This window comes from Lissotriton helveticus, chromosome 10 (genome assembly GCF_964261635.1).
Source record: "Lissotriton helveticus chromosome 10, aLisHel1.1, whole genome shotgun sequence".
NCBI lineage: Eukaryota > Metazoa > Chordata > Amphibia > Caudata > Salamandridae > Lissotriton > Lissotriton helveticus.
Genome location: NC_136071.1, coordinates 150,954,913 through 150,977,099, shown reverse-complemented (window position 1 = coordinate 150,977,099; position 22,187 = coordinate 150,954,913). Strand labels below are relative to the sequence as shown.

Sequence of the window (22,187 nt, the reverse complement as noted above, 5' to 3'; positions counted from 1 at the left end):
GTCCCCATCCGACGCGCGGAATTTCTTAAAAAACGCGTGATAATAAATGACAAACATAACTTTATTTTAAAAGAACGAACAACAACAAACGGTGGGTGTGTAACATACAGCCACACGTGATAGGACCAGATTCAACCTATTGGTTCCGTCCTTATATTTAAAGCCCGTGTCTGTAAACCAATTAGATCTTGCGATATTCCAGGCGGCGAACAGTGGCGTCCACCACGGTTCTACCTACAGTTGGAGCAGGGAGGCCGTATCTCGAGACCCGGGTAAGTGCTTAACGATTGTCGGGTAGAATGACGGAATCCACGAGTAGTTTCAATAATGTCTACTTTTTCCCCTGTCTGTTACGGCTCCTTAATAACAATAGCGTAACAGTTATGATCGACCACTATGGCACTGCTTTTGAGCTTAGATGCACTTACATCTCTTCAAGCAGACTGGCTATTAGAGACATAATGCTTGTAAATCCTGCCGCTGACCGGTAATATTAAAATAAAGTCGGCTTATCGTATCCACAGAGACAGGTCCAAATTGAAGAGAGACCGACCCAGGAGGCTATCCTCGTGAATGGTAACCGAAATTAAAGGAGGATCTTAACAGACCCCTACACGGGACTATCCACACCTGCATATCAAATCAGGTGAGTAAGTCTACTAGATCGCCTTGGTATACTCTGCAATTAATAAAGAGCGAGTATTAATACAAAGTTCTATGTATTTCAGCTCCCATATGAAGCATTTTAAACCGCAAACGGTGGCTCCGCTGTAGGTAACTAAGGGAACTGCCTCTAAAAAGCAAGGTAACATATGAAGCTTCCCCTTATAACCCAGCGTAATGTAATCTCTGCCTGATGATAATACTAATGGGGATCATTTACGTCTAGGTACAAGCTCCAAAATAAATATTGAGAGCTTGTGAACTACAAATATTGAGAGCTTGTGAACTACATGTACGTGGGAAAATGGAAATGTCCCCAGCATGCTGTTAATCTAAAGGTATGCAGTTTGGTAGATGTCACTATCACGTAACTGAAGATATAGAAATGTTACAACAATGTGCTGCGAGCGTGATCTCGCTTAACAGAGTACTGTCTAAAATAAAAATGAGATTTAGCTATAAAGGTGTATACTCTTTGTCAAATGTGCTCGCACCATGTAAGAAAAGAGCATAAGCCAACCACTAGATTCACGTGTTTAATTATTGTAATGTGTATAATTGTGCTAAAGCATAGGGATACTGAGAGTGTGAAAAGCTGAATGTCGATAAATGTCAAGCACCATAGTATCATAAAAACTATCATGACTGTCACTTTGTCTTGCAACTGATAATAATTATGTGTTTTTATTGATTTAGAAACGGTCCTGAAGAAGGTGTTTTTAACTTCAAAAACCGAAACGCTGCGTCGACATATTGTTTCTTTTTTTAATTTGAATTTTTAATTGTGAATATACTTACATGATTGTGATACTGAAATTTTCTATACACTCGTGCTGAGACTTTTTAACTGATTACAATATCAAATGTAAATCTATCACTGTGGATAAAATAAATTTGTAAATTGCAAAACTTTGTGACGGTCTTATATATGGTGCTTTGGTATAACTTTGTAATGTGTGAAACTTCTAAAACTCTTTTGAGTGGATAAATAGAATTATCTGTACTAGTGATTCCTATGCGTAGTGTGTGATGTACCGATTATCCTGTATATAGTTGTTAGAGAGGCAAACCTAAGTGTTGCATGCATGCTTGGGACCCTTCTATTTTTTCTTTGCTACATCTAGCGCACACTTAATGGATGCGTTGGATATCAGTTTCCCCTCTTGGATTAGTGTTTCAGCCCCTTCCTTGTATTGATCAGGCAAGTGTTGTAGCAGTTGCTCTAATGTGTCATAATGTGCCCTATCATATCTGGCTAATAGGGCCTGTGTGTTGGAAATTCTCCAGATGTTAGCTGCTTAAGCAGGCACTCTTTTCCCAGAAGCTTCTAACACTTTAGACTCTTTGTCTGGGGGAGGAGCATCACCAGTAGTTTGGGAGTTGGCACGTTTACGAGCATTGGATACCACCAAAAAGTCCAATGGCAACTGGCCCCGAATGTATGTAGGGTCCACAGGCGCCGGTCTGTACTTTCTTTCAATCCTGGGGTTAACAACCCTTGCTCTTGTGGTTTCCTTAAAAATGTCTCCTGCGTGTTTTAGGACACCTTTTAACATTGGTAATGTTTTAACAGATTTCTCAGAAGAGGAGAAAGTGTCAAACAAGAAATCCTCCTCAACTGGGTCAGCATGCATGTCCACATCATGATTATGTGCTGCCCTTTCTATTAATGCGTTAAACGCCGCTGTATCTTCCGTTGGCGAAGTTTTTATTGGATAAGAAGGAGTATCAGGGATAGTTTGTGACTCTCCCTGGTCTGTAGTGTCTGTCCAGGCATGAGCTTGGTCATCATGATCATCTTCTGCAGGGTAGCCATCTTGGTCATCATAGTAAAAATGTAAATGTAAATGTCGGAATTTGTAAAGCGCACAGCTACCTCCACCGGAGGTGTCCCGGCGCTGTCCGTATACCGCTTAGGAACCCTTCCTGGCTTTCCTGGGAAATGTCCACTCCTGGGCAGCCCCCAGGTGCAGCCAGGCATCCCAGCGCTTTTGGGGCCGTTGTGGAGACTAAGCAAGCTATTGCCCAGAGTTGCAGCGTGGGACCCATGATCAGAACAGGCACTGAGGCGAGAATATCCAGTCAGGGGAATTAATGAGCCGGATTCCCGAGGCGGGAATCGAACCCTGGTCCCTGGCCAGAGCTCTGCATCAAGGTCTGCCTGCTCTAACCATTGAGCCACACTTCTCCACTAGTCATACCCCATGTCCTCAGTAGAGCGTATGGGTGAGCCTGTATAAGTGTCCTGGTCATGGTACCTTACAGGTTCAAAATGGACTGGTGATGTTGAAGAATCCCTTTTCTTTTTCAGTGGGATTTTGTAGGATTCCAGAGGATTTTCTGCCCTTATTTTTCTGTGATAGACAGTGTTTGCGTCGATGTGGAGCTTTGCTTGATTATCATAGGAGGGCTCCTGGTACATAACGTCTTCTTCTAGAGGATGACTTCTTTTCCCAAGTGACAGTTTTGGGCGATTCGATTCTTGTTGTCGGATCGATCGCTTTAGGTCGTGCTGTTGGGGGCAGTCCGAATTTTATCGGCGGCTTTGGGGCTGGCGTTGATATTGGACCGACGGGCTTCGCCCTGTCGTCGTGCTTTTGGCCTTGCGTCGGCTTCGGTGCTTGATGCGGTGGAGGCGCGTTCTTTTTGTTCGACTTGACGCGCTCCTTCAAGGTGCTTTTTTGTTTCGGCTCGAGGGCTTTGACGAGCTGTTGCGTCTCGATTCGGTGCCTCGGTTCGAGGGCCTTTCGAGACTTGAGTCCCTTGTTTGTGTCTTTATTCATCCACGCAGACCTCGTGGGTTCGACGCACTTGGCTTTAGCCATGGTCTTTAGCGCACCAATCTTCGGTTCGACACCCTTTGTGGTGGACCCCGCAGGGTCGTCGACACTTTTCTTCGACGTAGAATCGGACGTGGTTGCACTCTTCGATCCGAGGACTGTCTTTAGCAGTTTCGGTTTTGCCTCGATAGCTTTCGGTTTTGCTTTCTGTATGGCGACCGATGGCTCGTGCGATGTATTCTTAGCCGGGCCGAGACGCGAGGCTATAGAATGTTTGTTAAGGTCTTGGCTAAGGCCTTTCGGCGATGCCTCGACCTGAGCCGTAGAAAGTTTTTGTGTCTTTTTGGGCCCCAGTACCCACTGTTGGGCCTGGTTCATCACTCGAGTCGTCATCGACGGCTCCGATGGGGGACACGTCGTCCCTTACCTCCTCGTCTTCATCGACGCGTTCTTCGTCGTCTTTGTAGTAGTTGGAGTCGTGCTCCGAGCCGGGATCCGACGCCTGTTCCGGATCCTCGGTCTCCACCACCTCCTCGTCGTCTTCATCGAAGATATTCACCGGGTCGGGCGCTGGTTTCGTCATTGTTTGTCTTGCTGCACGTCGGAGCCTAAGCGTCTTCTTCGACCGGAACCGAGCACAAGCCAGACAGTTGTCCTTGTTGAGGTCTGGTGATAAGCACTTGTTGCACACCGGGTGTACGTCGATGTGCGGGTATTTAGAGTTACAAAGGGGGCATCGCTTGAACGGGCTTCGTTCCATCGACGATCGGGCCTTTGGTGTCGTAAAGGCCACGCGGCTCTCTTCGACGTCCTGCTTTGAAAAGAACTGGAACAAGAACTCGACACCGATCAAAATAACAATACCGACGACCCTGAAGGCCTTTTGGCCTTGTAGAAAAAGTTTCTGACCTTGAGTAAAGAAAATACATCCGAACCCAATGGCGGAAAAAAACAATCTGAGGATGGAGAGGATGCCCATGCGCGCTGTAGTCCAGGGGAGGAGCCACCTATCTCGTGATACTTCGAAGTCTCTTCCAGGGCAACAAGGTGCAATCATCCGGACCCAACACTAGGCGGCGATCTATGCATAAGATGTGAATTCAGCAGCCCACATGCCTCGAACACAGTTTAGCAAAAACGTTTTAGATATTGTAGTGATTTTTCAGGAATAAAAAGCTATTTTAAAAGTTCACACTTAGAAACTTTTCAACAGGAATCTGGCAATGTTATCTCAATGGGAAAAAATTCAGGTTACAGGTAAAGTACGATCTTGTTACTTTTGTAATCCAGTACTGGTCTCCTGGGGCCAGCACTGGGGTCTCAACTCAAAACAGGTAAGTAATTACGTTTCAGTATTTAGTATGATTTTTAGAGAATATTTCTAGTTTTCAAAAGTAGACACTTATCGGTTTCCAGGTGAGTACTTGGCTGGTGAAGTTAGGCGTCATCAGGGTCGTCGGGGAGGGTCTTTGGGCACTGGACTTCGGGTCCCAGTCGCCGGGTGGACGTCCTCGTGGTGCTGGATCCCTCGGGCACGGCCGGTGCAGAGTGGGTTGGTCTGGAGCTTCCTGGCTGGCACCAGGGGTGTTGTTGCAGCAGAGCCTCTGCTGATGGGAGTCCCAGGCTTTAAGAGGGTCAAGGCAGGCAGATCCTTTGAGTGTCCCAAGGTTGCTATCCGCAGGAGTCACCGGGATTAGGCAGGAGCAGGTTCCAGGATCGACAGGCCGGTAGGGCTGGGGCCAAGTCAGTTGTTGTCGTCCTGTTAGCAGCTGCACGGCGGGTCTTCTTCCTCTTGATCTTTCTTCTTTTCTTATCGGGATCTGAGGAAGGAAGGTTCAGGGAGCCCCTAAATACTGAATTTAGGGGCGTTACAGGTAGGGCAAGGACAGGGACCAATAGGTCCCTGTCCTGGGGTGGGTACATTACCTAGCCTGCTCCTCTCCTGTGGGAGGGGGCAGGAGCCTAGCTGTGATTGGGCAGGGCTCTTAATCTTCAAGATAGCCGGAGCCCGGGGTCGTGCTTCACCTCGTCTCCTCCACCTGAGGGGTGGGGTTGGCATAGGCTGGCACACCCCCTTCCTGATATAGTTTTCCCCGCTAGTCTTCCCGCCAGAGTGGGAGTCAGAACTGGTGGGGGCCAGTTGCTGGGGGCAGCAAATGGTCTGGAGAAGATCACAGAGGCGGCATGCCTTTGAAGCTTCCCCCTGACCATCCTGGGGGAGGAGACCTAGCACCTCGCCCAGGATGTGCATTGTTGCAGGCCCAGGAGAGCGGGGGCGCTCCACCCAGGGGTGCAGCAACATGTCTGCTGTGTGGCAGCCTCTGCAGCCACTCAGCCCAGACATGGATTGTAGGTTAGGTTTTCCGGGGGCATCTCTAAGATGCCCTTTGGTGCACTTTACATTAAATCCCACACTGGCATCAGTGCGGGTTTAATGTGCTGAGAAGTTTGGCACCAAACTTGTCAGTCTTCAGTGCAGCCATTATGGTGCTGTGGAGTTCGTAGTGACAACAACCTCCCAGCACCATATACTCTTAATGGCATCACTGCATTTACTGTGTCCAGAAATGGCCCTGGGTACTGTAGGGGCACAGGGCTCATGCACCTGTGCCCACACCTCTGGCATAGGGCACCCATCTAGAGGGGTGACTGAAGTATGCCAGGGCAATGGGTTCTGTGGGCATGGCACACAGCGGTGTGTGCCATGTTGACTCTGTTTAGTTCTGTTACTTAGACACTCAGCCTGCAAAGGCAGTGTGTGGGTGTCAGAGTACAGGGCCCCTGAGGGTGGCACAATAAGTGCTGCTGCCCTCAGGGGTCTTCTCTGGTCACCATGCCCTGGGTGCCTAGGGTAACATTTACTAGGGTCTAATAGGTGGACAGAGATGCCAATTGGGTTTTAGTTTCAACACAGTTTTAGGGAAGGAACACAGACCCTGGGTACCTGGTTGGCAGGAACCCTGGGCAGACTCAGTCAAAGCACATCAGCAGTTCAGAAAAAAGTGGGGGCATACCAAGGCAAGAAAGATGGCACTTTCTCACATCAGGTAAATGGTAGGGTTTCTAGTTGGTCATAGTGAGCCCTTTCGTATCTAGCAAGTAATGCTTGTGTGTTGGCTATGCGCTGGTGATTAGCTGCTTGGGCAGCAACTCTCCTGTCAGAGGCATCTAAGAACTTAGATTCCTTATCCGGAGGTGGTGCGTCACCGAAGGTTTGAGAGTTGGTGTGTTTCCTAGCATTACTTACAACTAGTGAGTCTAAAGGTAGCTGCACTTTGATGTAGGTGGGATCATCAGGGGCGGGTTTATATTTTTTATCAATACTGGGACTGAGAATTCTAGCTCTCACCGGATCTTTGAATATGTAGGGAGCATGTTTAAAGACCCCTTTTAGCATTGGCAGGATTTGGACAGTTTTCTGTGACTGTTCGAAGGGGTCTAGAAGGAAGCCCTCCTCTGCCGGGTCTGAATGCATGTGAACACCATGGTAGACAGCAGCTCTATTCACAAGCTGACCAAAGCCAATATTGTCATCTGGGGAGATGGCTTTGTTGGATATGGCTGGGGATCAGTGAGATCTGGGGGATCTATTGGGTCATCATACTCGTCCCAATCGTCCTGTGGTGTGTCCGTGTCGTCATCAGGGTCATTGTTGCCTCCCCCACCCCCTGAATTATCATCATCATCCTGTGGTGAAAGTTTTGGAGGCTGTGGAGGTGAGACAGGCTTAGGAGGAAGAACGGGCTCAGGAGGAAGGAAAGGCTTAGGAGGAGGAACAGGTTCAGGAGAAAGAACAGGAGAAGAGGGTCTTATAGGTGAAGTGGCACAGTCTTTTCTTCACAGGCACTGCATGAGTGTCTGGTGTGTCCAGCTTCCTTTTCTTGTGTGGAACATCAGCCACATGTCCTGTTTTGGGGTCTATATGGAGTTTTTTCTGCTTTGGATCGACAGGATCCGGTCGAAAAAGTTCTCTCTCTTTGGTAACCGCTTTCAACGCCGACTTCGTCGGGTCCGAGCGGAGTTTGGATTTCTGCTCTGAGGCTTTAGGAGGTGCTATGGGGTCCTTTAGCTTGGCTATGGAGACGGAAATCTTTTTCGGTTCCGAAGGCTTTAGTTTCGGATCCAATGGATTTTGTTTCTGCATTGAGGTGGTCGGTGGCAATTTCTTTTTTGGGAGTAAGTTGCTCTGCCGTCTTCGGTGCCAAAGGTGCCTGCGGGACACTGATGTGCGGTTTGCTCGGCCCCGAGCTTTCGGGAGGCTTGTCCTTTATCTTTGGAGCCGGGCCCAGGGGCGGGGCTTCTGAAGCTTGTTTTCGGTCTCGACTGCGGCCAGCAGGCAAATTCTTGACCAGGGCCTTCTTTTTTTCGGGTGGAGTTGGGGTTGGGGCAGTTGTACTCACTCATTGACCAGGAGTGATGTGGTCGCCTGAGTCTGGATCATCTGCTTCGGACACGATTTCCAGGTCCTCAGAATCCTCCTCCGGGACAACAGGGCCTTCATCGAAGATGTCCTCTGGTGCTGTAGCTGCTCGCTGCACCATGATGTGTCGGCTGGCCCGGCGATCACGGATTGGTCTTCTTGGATCGAAAAGAGGCGCAGGCCTGGCAATTGTTCTCGTCGTGCTCGGGCGAGAGACCTAGCTTACAGACCTTGTGATGGTCACTGTGTGGGAATTTAGCTCCACACTGGGGGCATTTTTTTAATGGAGTCCATTCCATAAGCTGTAGGCCCGAACGTCGTAGATAGGCCCAGCGGCCCGCATCAACGACTGGAGTCGAGTAGCTGAGATGCGCGTCGAAGATCACTTGATAGAAAACAATACCATCGATTTGTAGATAGTTTGCGCGTTGAAAAGGTTTGGAGAATACGGTGGCGAACCGGAGCGCAAAAGTTACATCCGAACCCAGTGGCGGAAATAAACAATCTGAGGATGGAGTCGATGCCCAGGCGCACTATCGTCCAAGGGAGGAGTCACCGTTCTCATGACTACAAAAGACTCTTCCAAGACAACAACAAAGTGCAAGCAGCCGAGCCCAACACCAGATGGCGACCTATGCATAGTGTACAATCTGCAGCTCATATGTCTCGTACATAGTTATTTATTGATAATAGTATATTCAATATTCCATCATTAAAAATTAAAACAAACCGCATACACTCCACCTCCGTCTCATCATTCGTACTCAACAGTCATAATGTATACCTGCACAGGTACGATCAACATCAGAAAATTCGTAAGTCAAGGCATTATATACATGTTCTGATACATTATATTCGCATCATTGTGTTTATTAAAACCTTTTCTATAGATGGGCCTTGTATACAGGCTTTTGTTTCATAGGTATGTATCTGTGTCAGAGTGGCTGCAACTTCAGGATGGTTTCTACTCGCGTTTCGGCATAAAAATGCCATCTTCAGGAAAAGCCACATCAGATACAGGCATGATCTGTGAATATTCGTTCGTTCGCTTTCAGTATACCATATACAGAGCCAGTTTCTACAATTTTCTTTATACTTAACCTAGATTATGTTCTGCCCGCTAATGGATATGTAAATTAGCCAACACATAAAACTACCATTAACATGGCGGATGCAAGACATTTCAATGACATGAGGGAGAAGACACTGAATGGCTTAAATAATGATTTTAAAAGGCTCTGCAATTTCAGACAACCCGATTACTATGGTACATATTATTTTATGGAAACGTAATGATAAAACAACTTTCCTCGTTTTTTAATCTGCAATGTAAACTAATGCCACCTAACGGTAAGGGAAACGCTATATCAATGTTATAAACTGAGTACCAGAGAAATTGGGGGACTCAGTAGAACACCAGTCATCAGTTGCTCTGTAGAATATCGGAACCATTTTAAATTCTAATATGTGAGAGCTAAGATCCAGCAATTTACATTTTTTGCCAAAGAAAGCCAATTGTCATAGGCCAATGGCCACTTAAACACTCACCTTCTTAAACCTGCGAGCACCAAAAATTGTCCCTGTGGACTCCAGAATATCGTATTTGCCTGCTGCTTATCATAAGATTCTGAAAGAAAAACATTTTTCTTAGAAACATGTAGACACAAATATAGACAACATTCGCAAATTAAGTACAAAAAGATGATGGCGAAAAAAATGCTTCTTCTGAAAACCAACCCGTCTTATACAAGAACACAAGGCACTTTCATAAATCGCATCTATTCATACAAAAGAAAAAAAAACTAGGCATCTTATCTGTATGAAGAATTCCCCACATAACATGCAAGTGGTATAAAAGGCCAAATGTTAAACATTTGAAAACTTCATGCAGTGATACAACAAAGCTTGATTAAGGACATTAAAATCAAAAAGGTTCTTGTAAAATGGTATGGATATCTACAAAACAGCTTACTGTGTATATCTGATAACATTTCTAAAAATAAAGTACAAATCACTAGCATGTTTCAATAATAGCGTTACTTACTGATGAGCTCGATCTTGCCATTGTTTTTAACATGGTAGAAAGTAATTGATATTCTCGGGACTTCTCCATGCAATACAGCAAACTTGCTTCCATTAGGTTCCCAGGCAAAGGCAATGATGCCATCTGCAAAACAAAGGAGTATGTGAAATGGAGGACTAATGGCAACATAACCATTTCCCTCATGCATTTGAGTGCAGAACTAGTATAAGCTTGAGAAAAATATTACAATGTTATAAGCTGGGAAAAAAGTGTAAAATCATATGAAATGAATTCACTTATCTAGCAAACTAAGTTTAATACTCAAGCCTATTTCAATAAAATAAATATTTTCTAAAAAGTGAATCCTAGAACACTGTCTAAAATGCATGTTGCCCATGCTCATGCTAAGCAAGATGCTAAATCTTACTAATTAGATTAGTGGGTCACACTGTGCAAGCTGAAATAAGGTAGCCCATTGTGAGAATGTGGCTCTATACATACTGGACCAGAATAAGGTACAGTGTGTATAGAGTCCACAAACCCCAGAGGTATAACAGAGGTTAAAGTCAGAACTGACCTTACTCTCAAAAGTGGTAGCTTGGTTGAGTAGTAAGGCAGTACCAGAGGGCAGTGAAAAGCATTTGTTGTACACACTCAGTCAGCAAAGGATTTCACACACTCAAAGACTGAACTCCAGGCCAATTGTTTTTATATCCAAAGATATAGTTGTTTTATTTTTAGAACCAACAGGCATAAAAATAAAACTTTTCTAGATATGAGTATTCTCATGTAATTACTTTACAAAGAAGCAACAAAGTTTGTGAACACAGTAGATATATGGGTTGCAGTAGGCAACACCAGTCTAAACACACTTTAGCATTAAGCTCAATGGATTGTCATCATAAAAAAAGTACAGTTGATTACAGTACATATTACTTTAGGAGTGCCAGGACTAGATCCTAGATTCAGTCCTGGGGTCTAAGCTGAAACCAGATTAGCAAAAACGATTTAGTTACTGTAGGGAACTTCCAGGAATATAAAGATGTTTTATAAGTTCACATTTAGAAACTTTTCACTGTAAAGCTGGCAATGTTATTTAATGGGAGAAAATTCAGGTTGCAGGTAAAGTATGATCTCTTTACTTTTGTAATCCAGTACTGGGCTCTTGGGGCCAGCACTGGGGTCTCAACTTAAAACAGGTAGGTAATTGCGTTTCAGTATTTCATAGGATTTTTAAAGAATATTTCAAGTTTTCAAAAGTAGACACTTAGAAGAAATTTCAGAGAAAAGCATACAATGGATTCCTACGGAGAAAATACAGGTTACTGATAAACCCGGTAAGGATTACTTTAGCGGTTCAGTACTGGGCTACAAGGTACATTACTGGCTTCTTCCCTGATCACAGGTGAGTACTTCGGAATTCGGGTGATTTTATATGAATATTTTTAGTTTCCAAAACTTTACACTTAGAAGATTTTTCAAGTCAAACCAGTCAATGTTATCCAATGGCAGGTAAGTGAGTTACCGGTTTCCAGGTGAGTACTTGGCTGGTGAAGTCAGGGTTCTGGGCATAGACTCAGGGGTCCCCCAGTGTCAGGTAAGAACAGTTAGTTCACCCCCAGCGGCACAGGGGCGGCCGGGTGCAGAGGTAGTTAGGCCCAATGATATTCAATGAGGGAAAGGGGGCCTCCGGTTGGTGGTGGCTGCTGGCTAGCAGGCTACGAGGCTGTGGGAGCTGAGCTCCTGGTCCCTTGCCCAGGGCAAGGGGGGACGTAGGATAGGACAAAGGTGGCACAGCCAGTGGCACTCGGGCAGCTGGGTGCAGGGTGCTTTTGAGCCGTCAGGCGCTCAATGTTATCCAATGGGAAAGGTCAAAGGGGAACAAAGGCTGCAGGCTCGGGGACGGAGACTCTCCAGGGGCGACCAGCACTTCAAGAGGTAAGTTGGGATCTTGGAGCACAGGTAGGTACCCCAAAGGGAGGCACAGGGGGCTGTAGGGCGCAGGGTGCAAAAGGAAGGCACAGGAGGCTGTAGGGCGCCGGGGTGTCTTTGGGTGTCGGAAAAGCTTACCCTCAAGCTAGTCGCGGTTGGGGTGGCCCCTAGTTCTGAGTTTGCAGGCATCGTCTGGTTCGTCGAGGAGGGTCTTTGGGCACTGGACTTCGGGTCCCAGTCGCCGGGGGGACGTCCTCGTGGTTCGCTTGGGGAAGGCCCGGGCTGGGCGGGTGCAGAGTGGGCTGGTCCGGAGCTTCCTGGCTGGCACCAGGGGGGGTTGTTGCAGCAGAGCCACTGCTGATGGGAGTCCCAATCTTTAGGAGGGTCATAGCAGGCAGGTCCTCTGGGTGTCCCGAGGTTGCTGTCCGCAGGAGTCTCCAGGATTAGGCAGGACGGTTCCAGGGTCGACAGGCCAGTAGGGCTGGGGCCAAGTCAGTTGTTGTCGTCCTGTTAGCAGCTGCACGGCGGGTATTCGTCCTCTTGATCTTCTTTTGGGATCTTAGGAAGGAAGGTTCAGGGAGCCTCTAAATACTGAATTTAGGGGCGTTACAGGTAGGGCAAGGACAGGGACCAATAGGTCCCTGTCCTGGGGTGGGTACACCCCCTAGCCTGCTCCTCTCCTGTGGGAGGGGAGGCAGGAGCCTAGCGGTGATTGGGCAGGGTCACCATGCCCTGGGTACCTAGAGTACCATTTACTAGGGGCTGACAGGTGTCTAGAGATGCTTCTTGGCACGACTTCCAAACAGTCACTGAACTTTATGTCCTAACGTCATTTTCAGACTTAAACCGTCATCTCACACTAAAGACCCTCTCCCTTCCAACCTTGTCCAAGATCTAAAACATATCATTGCCCCCTACTGAACCTCGATCATCAACTCCTCCTTTACCTCGGGTTGTGTCCCCGATTCCCTCCAATTGGGACAAATCACTCCCATCCTCAAAAATCCTGCTGGTGACCCTAATGACCTAAATAACCTTTGTCCTATCTCTAACCTTCCTCTTCTCTCAAAAGCCCTTGAAAAATACGCCCTGCTCCAACTAGGTAGACACATTGATTCATTCAATCTTTTAGACTCTTTCCAATCAGGCTTCAGAAAGGGCTGTAGGACTGAAACTGCAATGATAAACGTAATTGATGACATGCATCACGCCCTCGACAAAGGCGAATCCTCCCTTCTCATTCTAATTGATCTCTCCGCTGCTTTTGACACTGTTAACCACTCCACTCTACTTAACACACTTAAAGATCGTTTTGGCCTCAACGGTTCAGTCCTCAAATCGTTCACCTCTTTTTTTCAACACCGAATCCAGCAAATTAAAATACGTGACGGCCTTTCCAAACCTCTGCCCGTCTCCCTATGGGTTCCCCAGGGCTCTATCCTCTCCCCCCCTCTCTATTTAATCTCTTCATGAAACCCTTCACTCTTATCCTTAAACAAGCGTGAATCAATTACCACCTATACGCTGATAACACCCAGCTTTACTATAAGATTCAATCCCTCTCGGATGTTCTTCACCTCAATGATGCCTCGAGTAAGATTCAATCCTGGTTCCACTACAATCACCTCAAACTCAACCCAAAAAAGACAGAAATAATTCTTTTCTCCCCTAAGAACAACTTACTCCCCATTCTATCTTGTATCTCTGACCTTACCGCACTCAACTGCTCGCTCACTATATCAAACTCCGTGAAATCCCTTGGTTTTAACATTGACCAGAACCTTACTCTTATCCCCTACATAAAAAATTCAGCCAAAAGCGCTCTCTTCACATTCCATCACCTCAAGAAAATAAAACCCTTCATTCCTTCAGACAACTTTAAATTAGTCGTCCAATCGCTGGTCTTGTCGAAAATTGACTACGGTAACGCCATCCTCGCTGGAACCCCTAAAGTCCACCTAGCCCCAATCAAATCTGTTCTGAACCTGGCTACTAGGCTCATTACCGACCTCAAAAGGTTTGATCACATCTCCCCTGTCATTAAAGCCCTCAAGTGGCATCCCATTGAAGGAAGAGCTTCCTACAAGACAGCTTGCATTACGCACAAAGCCCTGCATCAACGCTCCCCGCAGTACCTCTCAGATAAACTTCACAAAGCGGTCTGCTCTAGATCATTGAGGAGCTCCAACACCTTCGGTCTGGTCCCTCCTTTGTAAAACAAGAACACCACACAATCTCGCTCCTTTTCTGGGTAAGGTAAATTTATTATGCATAGTTAATTAAAACCAGTGCAAACATTTTACAAAAATCTTTAAAATCTCATTAGAAAATCGGTTCAATAAGTCACCATTAAAAGAGCATACAATAAAAAACCCAATCTAATGACCAGGAACATTTCTTTTAAGGCAGGAGAGCATGTTTTTTGAGTTCCGATAAGCGTCTATATATTTTCTGTGTCAATGTTCGGAATGTTTGACAGTTTTTGCTCAATTATCGCAAGGAACTTTACAGATCTGCAGTTCAATTTTGTGTTTGCAGGGTTCAGGCAAACCAGCACCGCTTGCCTTCTAGTGCGAGATCCTATCTGCTTGAGCTGGTCCTTTAGGAGCTGTTGGCGGGCTGGCCGCAGCTCTTGGCAGAGACAGGTCATGTGAAGTATGTCGCCCTTCTCTTTATTGCCAAAAATGCAGGCGTCATGGCCGTTGCTCCTGAGCCATGGTGGAAGATGCTCTCTAGTGGGCAAGACCCCTAGTCTGTGTTTTAAGAACTTCAGTTTTGTTGCCTTGGGGTAACCCTGGCTGAAGTATGGTTGTGGTGTCAGGGATTTATAAGAGTTTAAAAGAGTTTAAAATCATCCATGCATGGTTTCTTTTGGCAAAAGTCTCTTTGTCCTCTAATAGTGAAAGAGATTTGACGGTTTTCCAAACCAATTTTTTGAACGCATTATGCCAGAGTTGCATGTCCCAAATCGCTGTTAGGTTAGTGGCCCCCAAGGCTGCCTTCAGATAAGATCTTGCCTGAGATCCGTCCCTGCTTTGTACATCTTGCCATAACAGCAAGTTTAGAGTGTTGGTGGTAGCAGAACGGAGTTTGTGGCAGCAATTAATATAGGCACCCTGTCTTGCAAGAGTTTGCTTTTGTAATCCAAATTCCAACCTGACTTGGGCGGGCGATGTGTAGGACGGGAGCGAAAACATTGTTCTATAGGCTTTTGTCTGGATTGTGTCCAGGTTCTTAGAGTCTCTCCCGCGTAATGCCGCGCTGCCGTAGCAGATGGAAGGTAGTAATTTAGCCTGGATGACTTTCAGATAGGGAGTCAGAATTGGTTCCTTTTCTGGGAATGTGTTTAACATCTGGAACTCCCTCCCTAAAGATCTTCGTTGCAACTCTCTTACACCAGCTTCAAAAAAGACCTCAAACTTCTCCTGCTCAACAAATACTGGGGTCCTTAATCCCTACCCTGGGCACTCATACCACCCCGACCTCATACTGTTCTCCTCCCCCTCTCTAATCTTCCTTTGCCCACTAACTCCTCCCACTAGCCTTTCCCATAGGACCTGCTTCGTCCCACTTGGTATTGCCTCAAACTAACCCCCTCCTCAGCCTCTCTCCTTTCCCATACCCTTCCCTCCTCTTCTCCATCTTTTCCCTCCCACACTAGGCTAATTTCTCAAGACTTGCTGTAGCCCACTGCAACACATGTAATTTGATCGTGCAAAACTGGAGTTGTTTTTACTGTGTGGATGGGTTTGGAGTACTACCTCATTGTAATTCTGTTACATTACAATTAATTATCCATTTATAGCGGTATGATATTGCCTTAACCTACCCCCTCCCTAGCCGCTCCCCATTCCTATACCCTATCCTCCCTCTTTTCCATCCTTTCCCTCCCTCACTAGCCTAATCCCTCAGGATTTGTTGTAGCCCATTGCAACTTTAGTAATTAGATTGGGTAATATTTAAGCTGCTTTCTACTGTTTGTATTTGTTTTTAATACTAACTCATTGTACATTTTTGCTATATTGCAATTAATACCCATGTAAAGCGCTCGGATACCCTCGGGTCCAGCCAACGCTATATAAAACCTTTTAAATAAATAAATGAGAGGAGTGTTCGACATCTGCAATACATACACAATCAAAAAATGATGCACACCACTCAATAAGGAGAGCCACACCAATTTATAAAAATAACGTGCATCTTCCCCTAATATTTGGCATCAAAATCATTACGATCAGGTAAGTACGTTTCGAGATAGAAATATTTATTGTTTTCAAAAGTCGATACTTCGCTTCATTTCTTTTTTTTTTTTAGAGGCAGCAATGTTATCCTTCTTAAATGAGCTGCTACTACTGCTAGGCACTTGGTGAATACTCTTGGTGATGTAGTGACCCCAAATGGGAGGACTTTGAATTGGTAGTGTTGTCCGTCCACCATGAACCAGAGATATTTCCTGTGAGCGGGGTGAATGGGAATGTGAAAATATGCGTCCTTTAAATCTAGAGAGGTAAGAAAGTCACCTTGCTGAAGCAATGGGATCACCTGTTGTAGGGTGACCATGTGGAAGTGGTCTGATTGAATGTAGAGGTTTAGCTGTCTGAGGTCCAGTATGGGCCTGAGAGAGCAGTCTTTCTTGGGAATTAAAAAGTATAGGAAGTACACGCCTGTTCCTTGGTGATGTAAGGGGACAGGTTCTATTGCATGTTTGTCTAGCAGAGACAGGATCTCTTGAATGAATGAATGAATGAATTCTTTTTATTGTTTGGTTACTCAAAACCATTACATTAAAAACAAGATGCAAGGTTACAAAATTACAAAAAATTACAAAAATTAAAACCAAGGGAGTTTGTGCCGCCCTGAGGGCTGGGGTTACGATGAGTATGGTTCATGTTGGGCATGGGTCTGTAAAGTCACTATGAAGGCATGCCCTCCGGGGCCATCAGCAAGGATCGTGTCTGGTGAATGAACTTTCCGAAGGAGGCCATGTGCTTTACCGTTGTGAGGGTGTAAAGATAGTTGGTCGCCTCCTTTGCGGAGTAGATTCCTGATTGTCTTAGAATTGGCCTGAGTTAGAGGCTACGGGCCGTGCGCAGGGCTGGGCAGCAGAATAGTAGGTGAACCAGTGACTCACGTTTGTACCTGCAGAGCCTGCATTCCCGGGCTCCTGAGCCGACCATGCCGAAGGTATATAGTTCTTTAAGAGGCAGTGGATGTAGTCTGTAGGCTAAGATCTTATGAAGGGCTGCGCGGCCCACAGCCTGCTTAAGATGGTGTTAGGGATTGTGCAGGATGTGCGGTAAGCACAAGGACTCGTGGAGGTCTTTTTTTGCCAGTGACTCCAGGTCAGGTTCTCGTGACCGCGCGCGCACTTGTTTTTTGATGGCGTGTTTGATGGCGGTGTAGCGGACATGTTCGGGATTCCAAGACTCAATGGCGAGATTGAGATGGTCCTTCGCCGCCATGAGAGTGGCCGACCAGGGATTCCCTGGTTCTAAGAAAATGCAGTTCAGCGAGGCCTTGAGTGTGTTCTCCTTTGCCGTCGTTGTTAGAAAGTAGTATTTGCTTAGGGCGGCCATCTCTTCCAAGTATTGCTGGTTGAGTGAGAACTCCAAGCGGACGAGAGTGTTTCTGGTACACCTCGGGAGGTGGAATAGTCTCTTGTAGGCTCTGCAGTGGATTTTTCCTAGATCTTTATGCACTTTGCCAGGGAATGCCTGGAGAGCGTAATTTAGCGCCAGCATTAATTTTGCTTTGAGTGCTCGTTGGATGGCCATTGTGGACGGGCTATATAAGGAGGCGTGCAGCTTGCAAATAGCATAGATTATAGTTTTGCCTTTGCCTTGGATGGTCTTTAGGTGCGCGCTAGAGAGCCCCGACTCCTGGAAGCAAATGGCCAGGTAAGAGTACCACTGGGTACTTTCCAGCAGAAGGTGGCCAAGCCTCCATTTTGATGTTTTTTTCTTTGGGTACTTTCCAAAGATGATGACTTTGGGCTTGGATGGATTTGCTACAAGCTTATTTTTATTGTTGTATGCGGCAAGTGCCGTCAGCCCCTTTTGTAGCCCAATTGTCGTATGATCCAGGAGCACCAGGTCGTCGGCGTATTGCATGAAATGAATTTTTGTCCCGCCGATCTTTGGGATGAGCAGTGCTGCCCCAGTCAAGGCTCTCTCCATGTCCGCTGTATATAAGTTGAATAGCAGTGGGGCTAGCACGCACCCTTGTTTTAGGCCTCGGTCCGTGTAGATCTTTGCGGATGCATGGTCCCTTGATAGTTTGATTCTTACCCACGTTTTGTGGTACAAGGATTGGATCGCCCTCAACAAAGATGGATTGATGTTCCATTGGGCCAGCTTTCTCCACAGGATTGCACGATCTACCCCGTCGAACGCCGCCGAGTAGTCAATGAAACAGGCGAATAAGGGGGGGGCTTTTGCGTGTCCGAGCGTTATGGACCAGATAAGAAAGTGCAGTAATGTTATCAACTGTGGCAGACCCGGGTCTGAATCCGGTTTGGCAGAATGGGAGGAGACCTTCAGCGTCCGTCCAGTCTGTGAGGTCCCTCAAGATGGCACTGGCGTAAGCTTTACCCTCGATGTCCAGAAGGGCAATCAGGCGATAATTTGATGGTTCAGATTTAGGACCCTTTTTGTGGATTGGCTGTAGGAGTGAGCCTCTCCATGAGTCTGGGACATCCCCCAGGAGACAGCATTCAGTGTACAAGTGGGTCAGGGTTTTTGACCAGAAGTCGATGTTTGCCTTGAATAGGTGTCCTGGAAGGCCATTGGGCCCCGGGGCACCATTTTGTCTGATGTTTTTTAGGATTTTGGTCACCAACAGTTTTCCCGGCGGGGCAGACATCTCGGTGATTGGGTCTAAGTCGGCTCCAGCGTTAGAGGTTTCATTTTACTTGATGGCGGGGCCGGTTTCGATGTAAAGGGCTTTTACATGGGCGGCCCAGATGGGAGCCTCGAGAGAGTTTTCTCTGTGATTTGTGCCTCGTCCCAGGGTGCTTAAATAGTGCCAAAACTCCTGCGATTTTCCTGGGCTCAGCAAATCAAATATTTTCAGCCATTCCGCTTCGCAGTGGTCTCGTTTTGCCTCCCAAACCTTCTTGGAGTGGCTTTTGCTGGCCTCTTGAAGTTGTGTCTTCATTGAGGTTGTGCCATATTTATGGAAAAGTTTACGTTTCTTGCTCAATTGTTTGGCGCTGATTTTGATTTCCACCTTGTGGCCATATGTGGGTGGGGAGTCCCTGTTTAATGTACAGTATGAGGTTCCGAGAAGGATTGCAGCAAGGGTCCCAGCAGTGGCATTCCAAGTGGCTATTGCGCCCATTTTTTTTTTCATTCGATGGCCAGCCTGGCCACTGGTTTGCCCAATTGTTGAAAGTTGTGATTGAGGTCTGTGCCCATTTGATTCTTCTAGGCAACTTTATCAAGTCTTCGCCATTAGTTGCTCCGATGTATTCGAGCCTGTGGCGAGTTTCCGTTATGAGATTCAATGTGATGGTAAAGGCAGCGTGGTCGCTGTCGCTGCGCGGATGAACTGTGAAGTTTAACATGAGAGACTGTAGTTTTTCACTTAGGATGATGTAGTCGATCGTTGTTTGGTTGTTATAAGAAGGACTGACAAAGGACCCTGGGCTGGTATTTAGGAAGACCGAGTGCGCTGTCGCCAGTTTAAAAGTTTTTAGTAGATCATTCAGAGCAATGGTGGCCCCAGACTGGTGTCGTCGTGTGGTTAGTATCCCTAAGTTATGGATGTTGAAGTCACCAAGAATGATGCATTCCAAGGCCGGTTGTTGAAGCATTAAGGACTCAAGGTGGGTTGTCAGCGTGGCCAAGTTAGATGTGGGGCCATGTAGATTGTGGTAGAGGTTAATTAATAGGAGTGCAGAGTTTCCATTTGTCAGGCGGCACCCTTTCAGGATGCCCGCCTGGAGGTTGTCCGGGAGGTTGGGAATTACCGCGAATTCCAGGTTGAGCGAATGCTTTATGTAGACACATATCTCCCCCCCCCCCCCCCCCCCGACGGTCTTCCGAATATGTTAGGCTTTTTAGCAGGTTTTCCATATTCTGCGTATCCTCTTAATGAAAGCGGGTGAAACTGCCAGGATTCTTGTATGCAGATGATGTCTGCCTCTTCCATAAATGTCACCGTGTTTTTATTGAAAAGCAGTCTCCTGAGCCCAGCGACATTCCAAGTCATGATTTTTAGGCGATCCGGAGACGGTCCCTGTCTAGAGGCATCTGTTGAGCGATGGTCGTATTGCAGAGGAGTAGCCCGAGGCATCGTGGCTGTGTTAGGAGCTTGAATTTAGTGCTAGCGGCAGCCAGGACCAGTCTTTGCTCGCGCGTCCCAAGGTTGCGCATATGCGTGTGCCCTGGTTCGGGTTGGTTGTTATTTTAATTGGGGTGCTGATGGTTAGACCGGAGTTTGTGGTGCCTTTGGACCCCTGGAAGATGGGCGCCACATGTGGCGCATCAATGGTGTGGGCATGCGTGCGTACGTTCCCTCCGATTCACTGATCTATGTTTCCCATCTGGAAGTGTGCTGTGTGAGTTTTTAAGAAGGGGGGGATATTTTTGTGCACGCATAGGTTTTATTTTTATGCCCCAACTTTGCAATAGCTTGTGCTGGCTTTTCAGAGCCTCGGCCATATGTGGGCTCACGAAGGTTAGCTCCGGGGGTTCATTTTTCTCCTCCGCGTCTCGCGGGAGGAAGGAGATGGTTTCAATATCTGTGGTTTTTGTTCCCTCCAACCCTGGGATGTTAGCAAAATGTTTCAGTAGATTACTACGGTTGAGAATATCCCACGTCCCCTGGGAGACAGTCGGGGTACAACGTTATTTTCCGATCCTGGGGGAGGTTTATTCGGCATACTGAGTCCGCCCCGTGGCCGCCTGTTTGTGGTATCTGTGCCTTATCTGGTGGACTGTCGTTTGCATGCCTGTTTGACCCCAATGATTCAGAAAAGGGGGTGGTGATGAACAGAGTGTCTGAATTAAGCAGACCACTCTTACCCAGTCCAAAGATCAGGGCTTGATCCATCACCGTTATTTAGCTCACTGCCCCATCCCAGCTCAGAACCTGGCTATATGCAAATTAGTCTGTCCCTGGCCCAGTGCATCATGGGAACAGGGCAGACCAAACTACCAAGCCAATTCTTCACCAGAAAGGAGACAAGCTACCGGGGACCGGTTTCTGGCATTTCAGCCTCGTCGGCCCGGCTTGCTTGAATCCTGATGGAGCAAGGGACTCATGTCTGAGTATACCCTGCCACACCTATAGTGGCCAAAAACGATTCAGAAAAGGGGGTGGTGATGAACAGAGTGTCTGAATTAAGCAGACCACTCTTACCCAGTCCAAAGATAAGGGCTTGATCCATCACCGTTATTTAGCTCACTGCCCCATCCCAGCTCAGAACCTGGCTATATGCAAATTAGTCTGTCCCTGGCCCAGTGCATCATGGGAACAGGGCAGACCAAACTACCAAGCCAATTCTTCACCAGAAAGGAGACAAGCTACCGGGGACCGGTTTCTGGCATTTCAGCCTCGTCGGCCCGGCTTGCTTGAATCCTGATGGAGCAGTGAGCAAGGGACTCATGTCTGAGTATACCCTGCCACACCTATAGTGGCCAAAAACGATTCAGAAAAGGGGGTGGTGATGAACAGAGTGTCTGAATTAAGCAGACCACTCTTACCCAGTCCAAAGATCAGGGCTTGATCCATCACCGTTATTTAGCTCACTGCCCCATCCCAGCTCAGAACCTGGCTATATGCAAATTAGTCTGTCCCTGGCCCAGTGCATCATGGGAACAGGGCAGACCAAACTACCAAGCCAATTCTTCACCAGAAAGGAGACAAGCTACCGGGGACCGGTTTCTGGCATTTCAGCCTCGTCGGCCCGGCTTGCTTGAATCCTGATGGAGCAGTGAGCAAGGGACTCATGTCTGAGTATACCCTGCCACACCTATAGTGGCCAAAAACGATTCAGAAAAGGGGGTGGTGATGTACAGAGTGTCTGAATTAAGCAGACCACTCTTACCCAGTCCAAAGATCAGGGCTTGATCCATCACCGTTATTTAGCTCACTTCTCCCATCCCAGCTCAGAACCTGGCTATATGCAAATTAGTCTGTCCCTGGCCCAGTGCATCATTTTCTGAATCATTTTGTCCACCATAAGCGTGGAAGGGTATACTCAGATGTGAGTCCCTTGCTCATTGCACCATCAGGATTCAAGCAAGCCGGGCCGACGACGCCTGAAATGGCAGAAACCGGTCCCCGGAAGCTTGTTTCCTTCCCAGTATAAGAATTGGCTTGGTAGTTTGGTTTGCCCTGTTCCCATCATGCACTGGGACAGGAA

At 47.0% G+C, this 22,187-nt stretch overlaps 1 protein-coding gene across 1 annotated transcript in view; it reads right to left on the bottom strand.

The window, feature by feature from the left end:
• The window catches only part of EIF3B (eukaryotic translation initiation factor 3 subunit B), a 404,806-nt gene that overhangs the window by 131,856 nt on the left and 250,763 nt on the right, over positions 1-22,187 (bottom strand). The window contains exons 12-13 of the mRNA XM_078664978.1: positions 9,908-10,030; positions 9,412-9,490 (exon numbers count right to left, since the gene is read on the bottom strand). Of these exons, the coding sequence (XP_078521104.1) occupies positions 9,412-9,490; positions 9,908-10,030 (202 nt within the window). The remainder of the gene's footprint in view (positions 1-9,411; positions 9,491-9,907; positions 10,031-22,187) is intronic.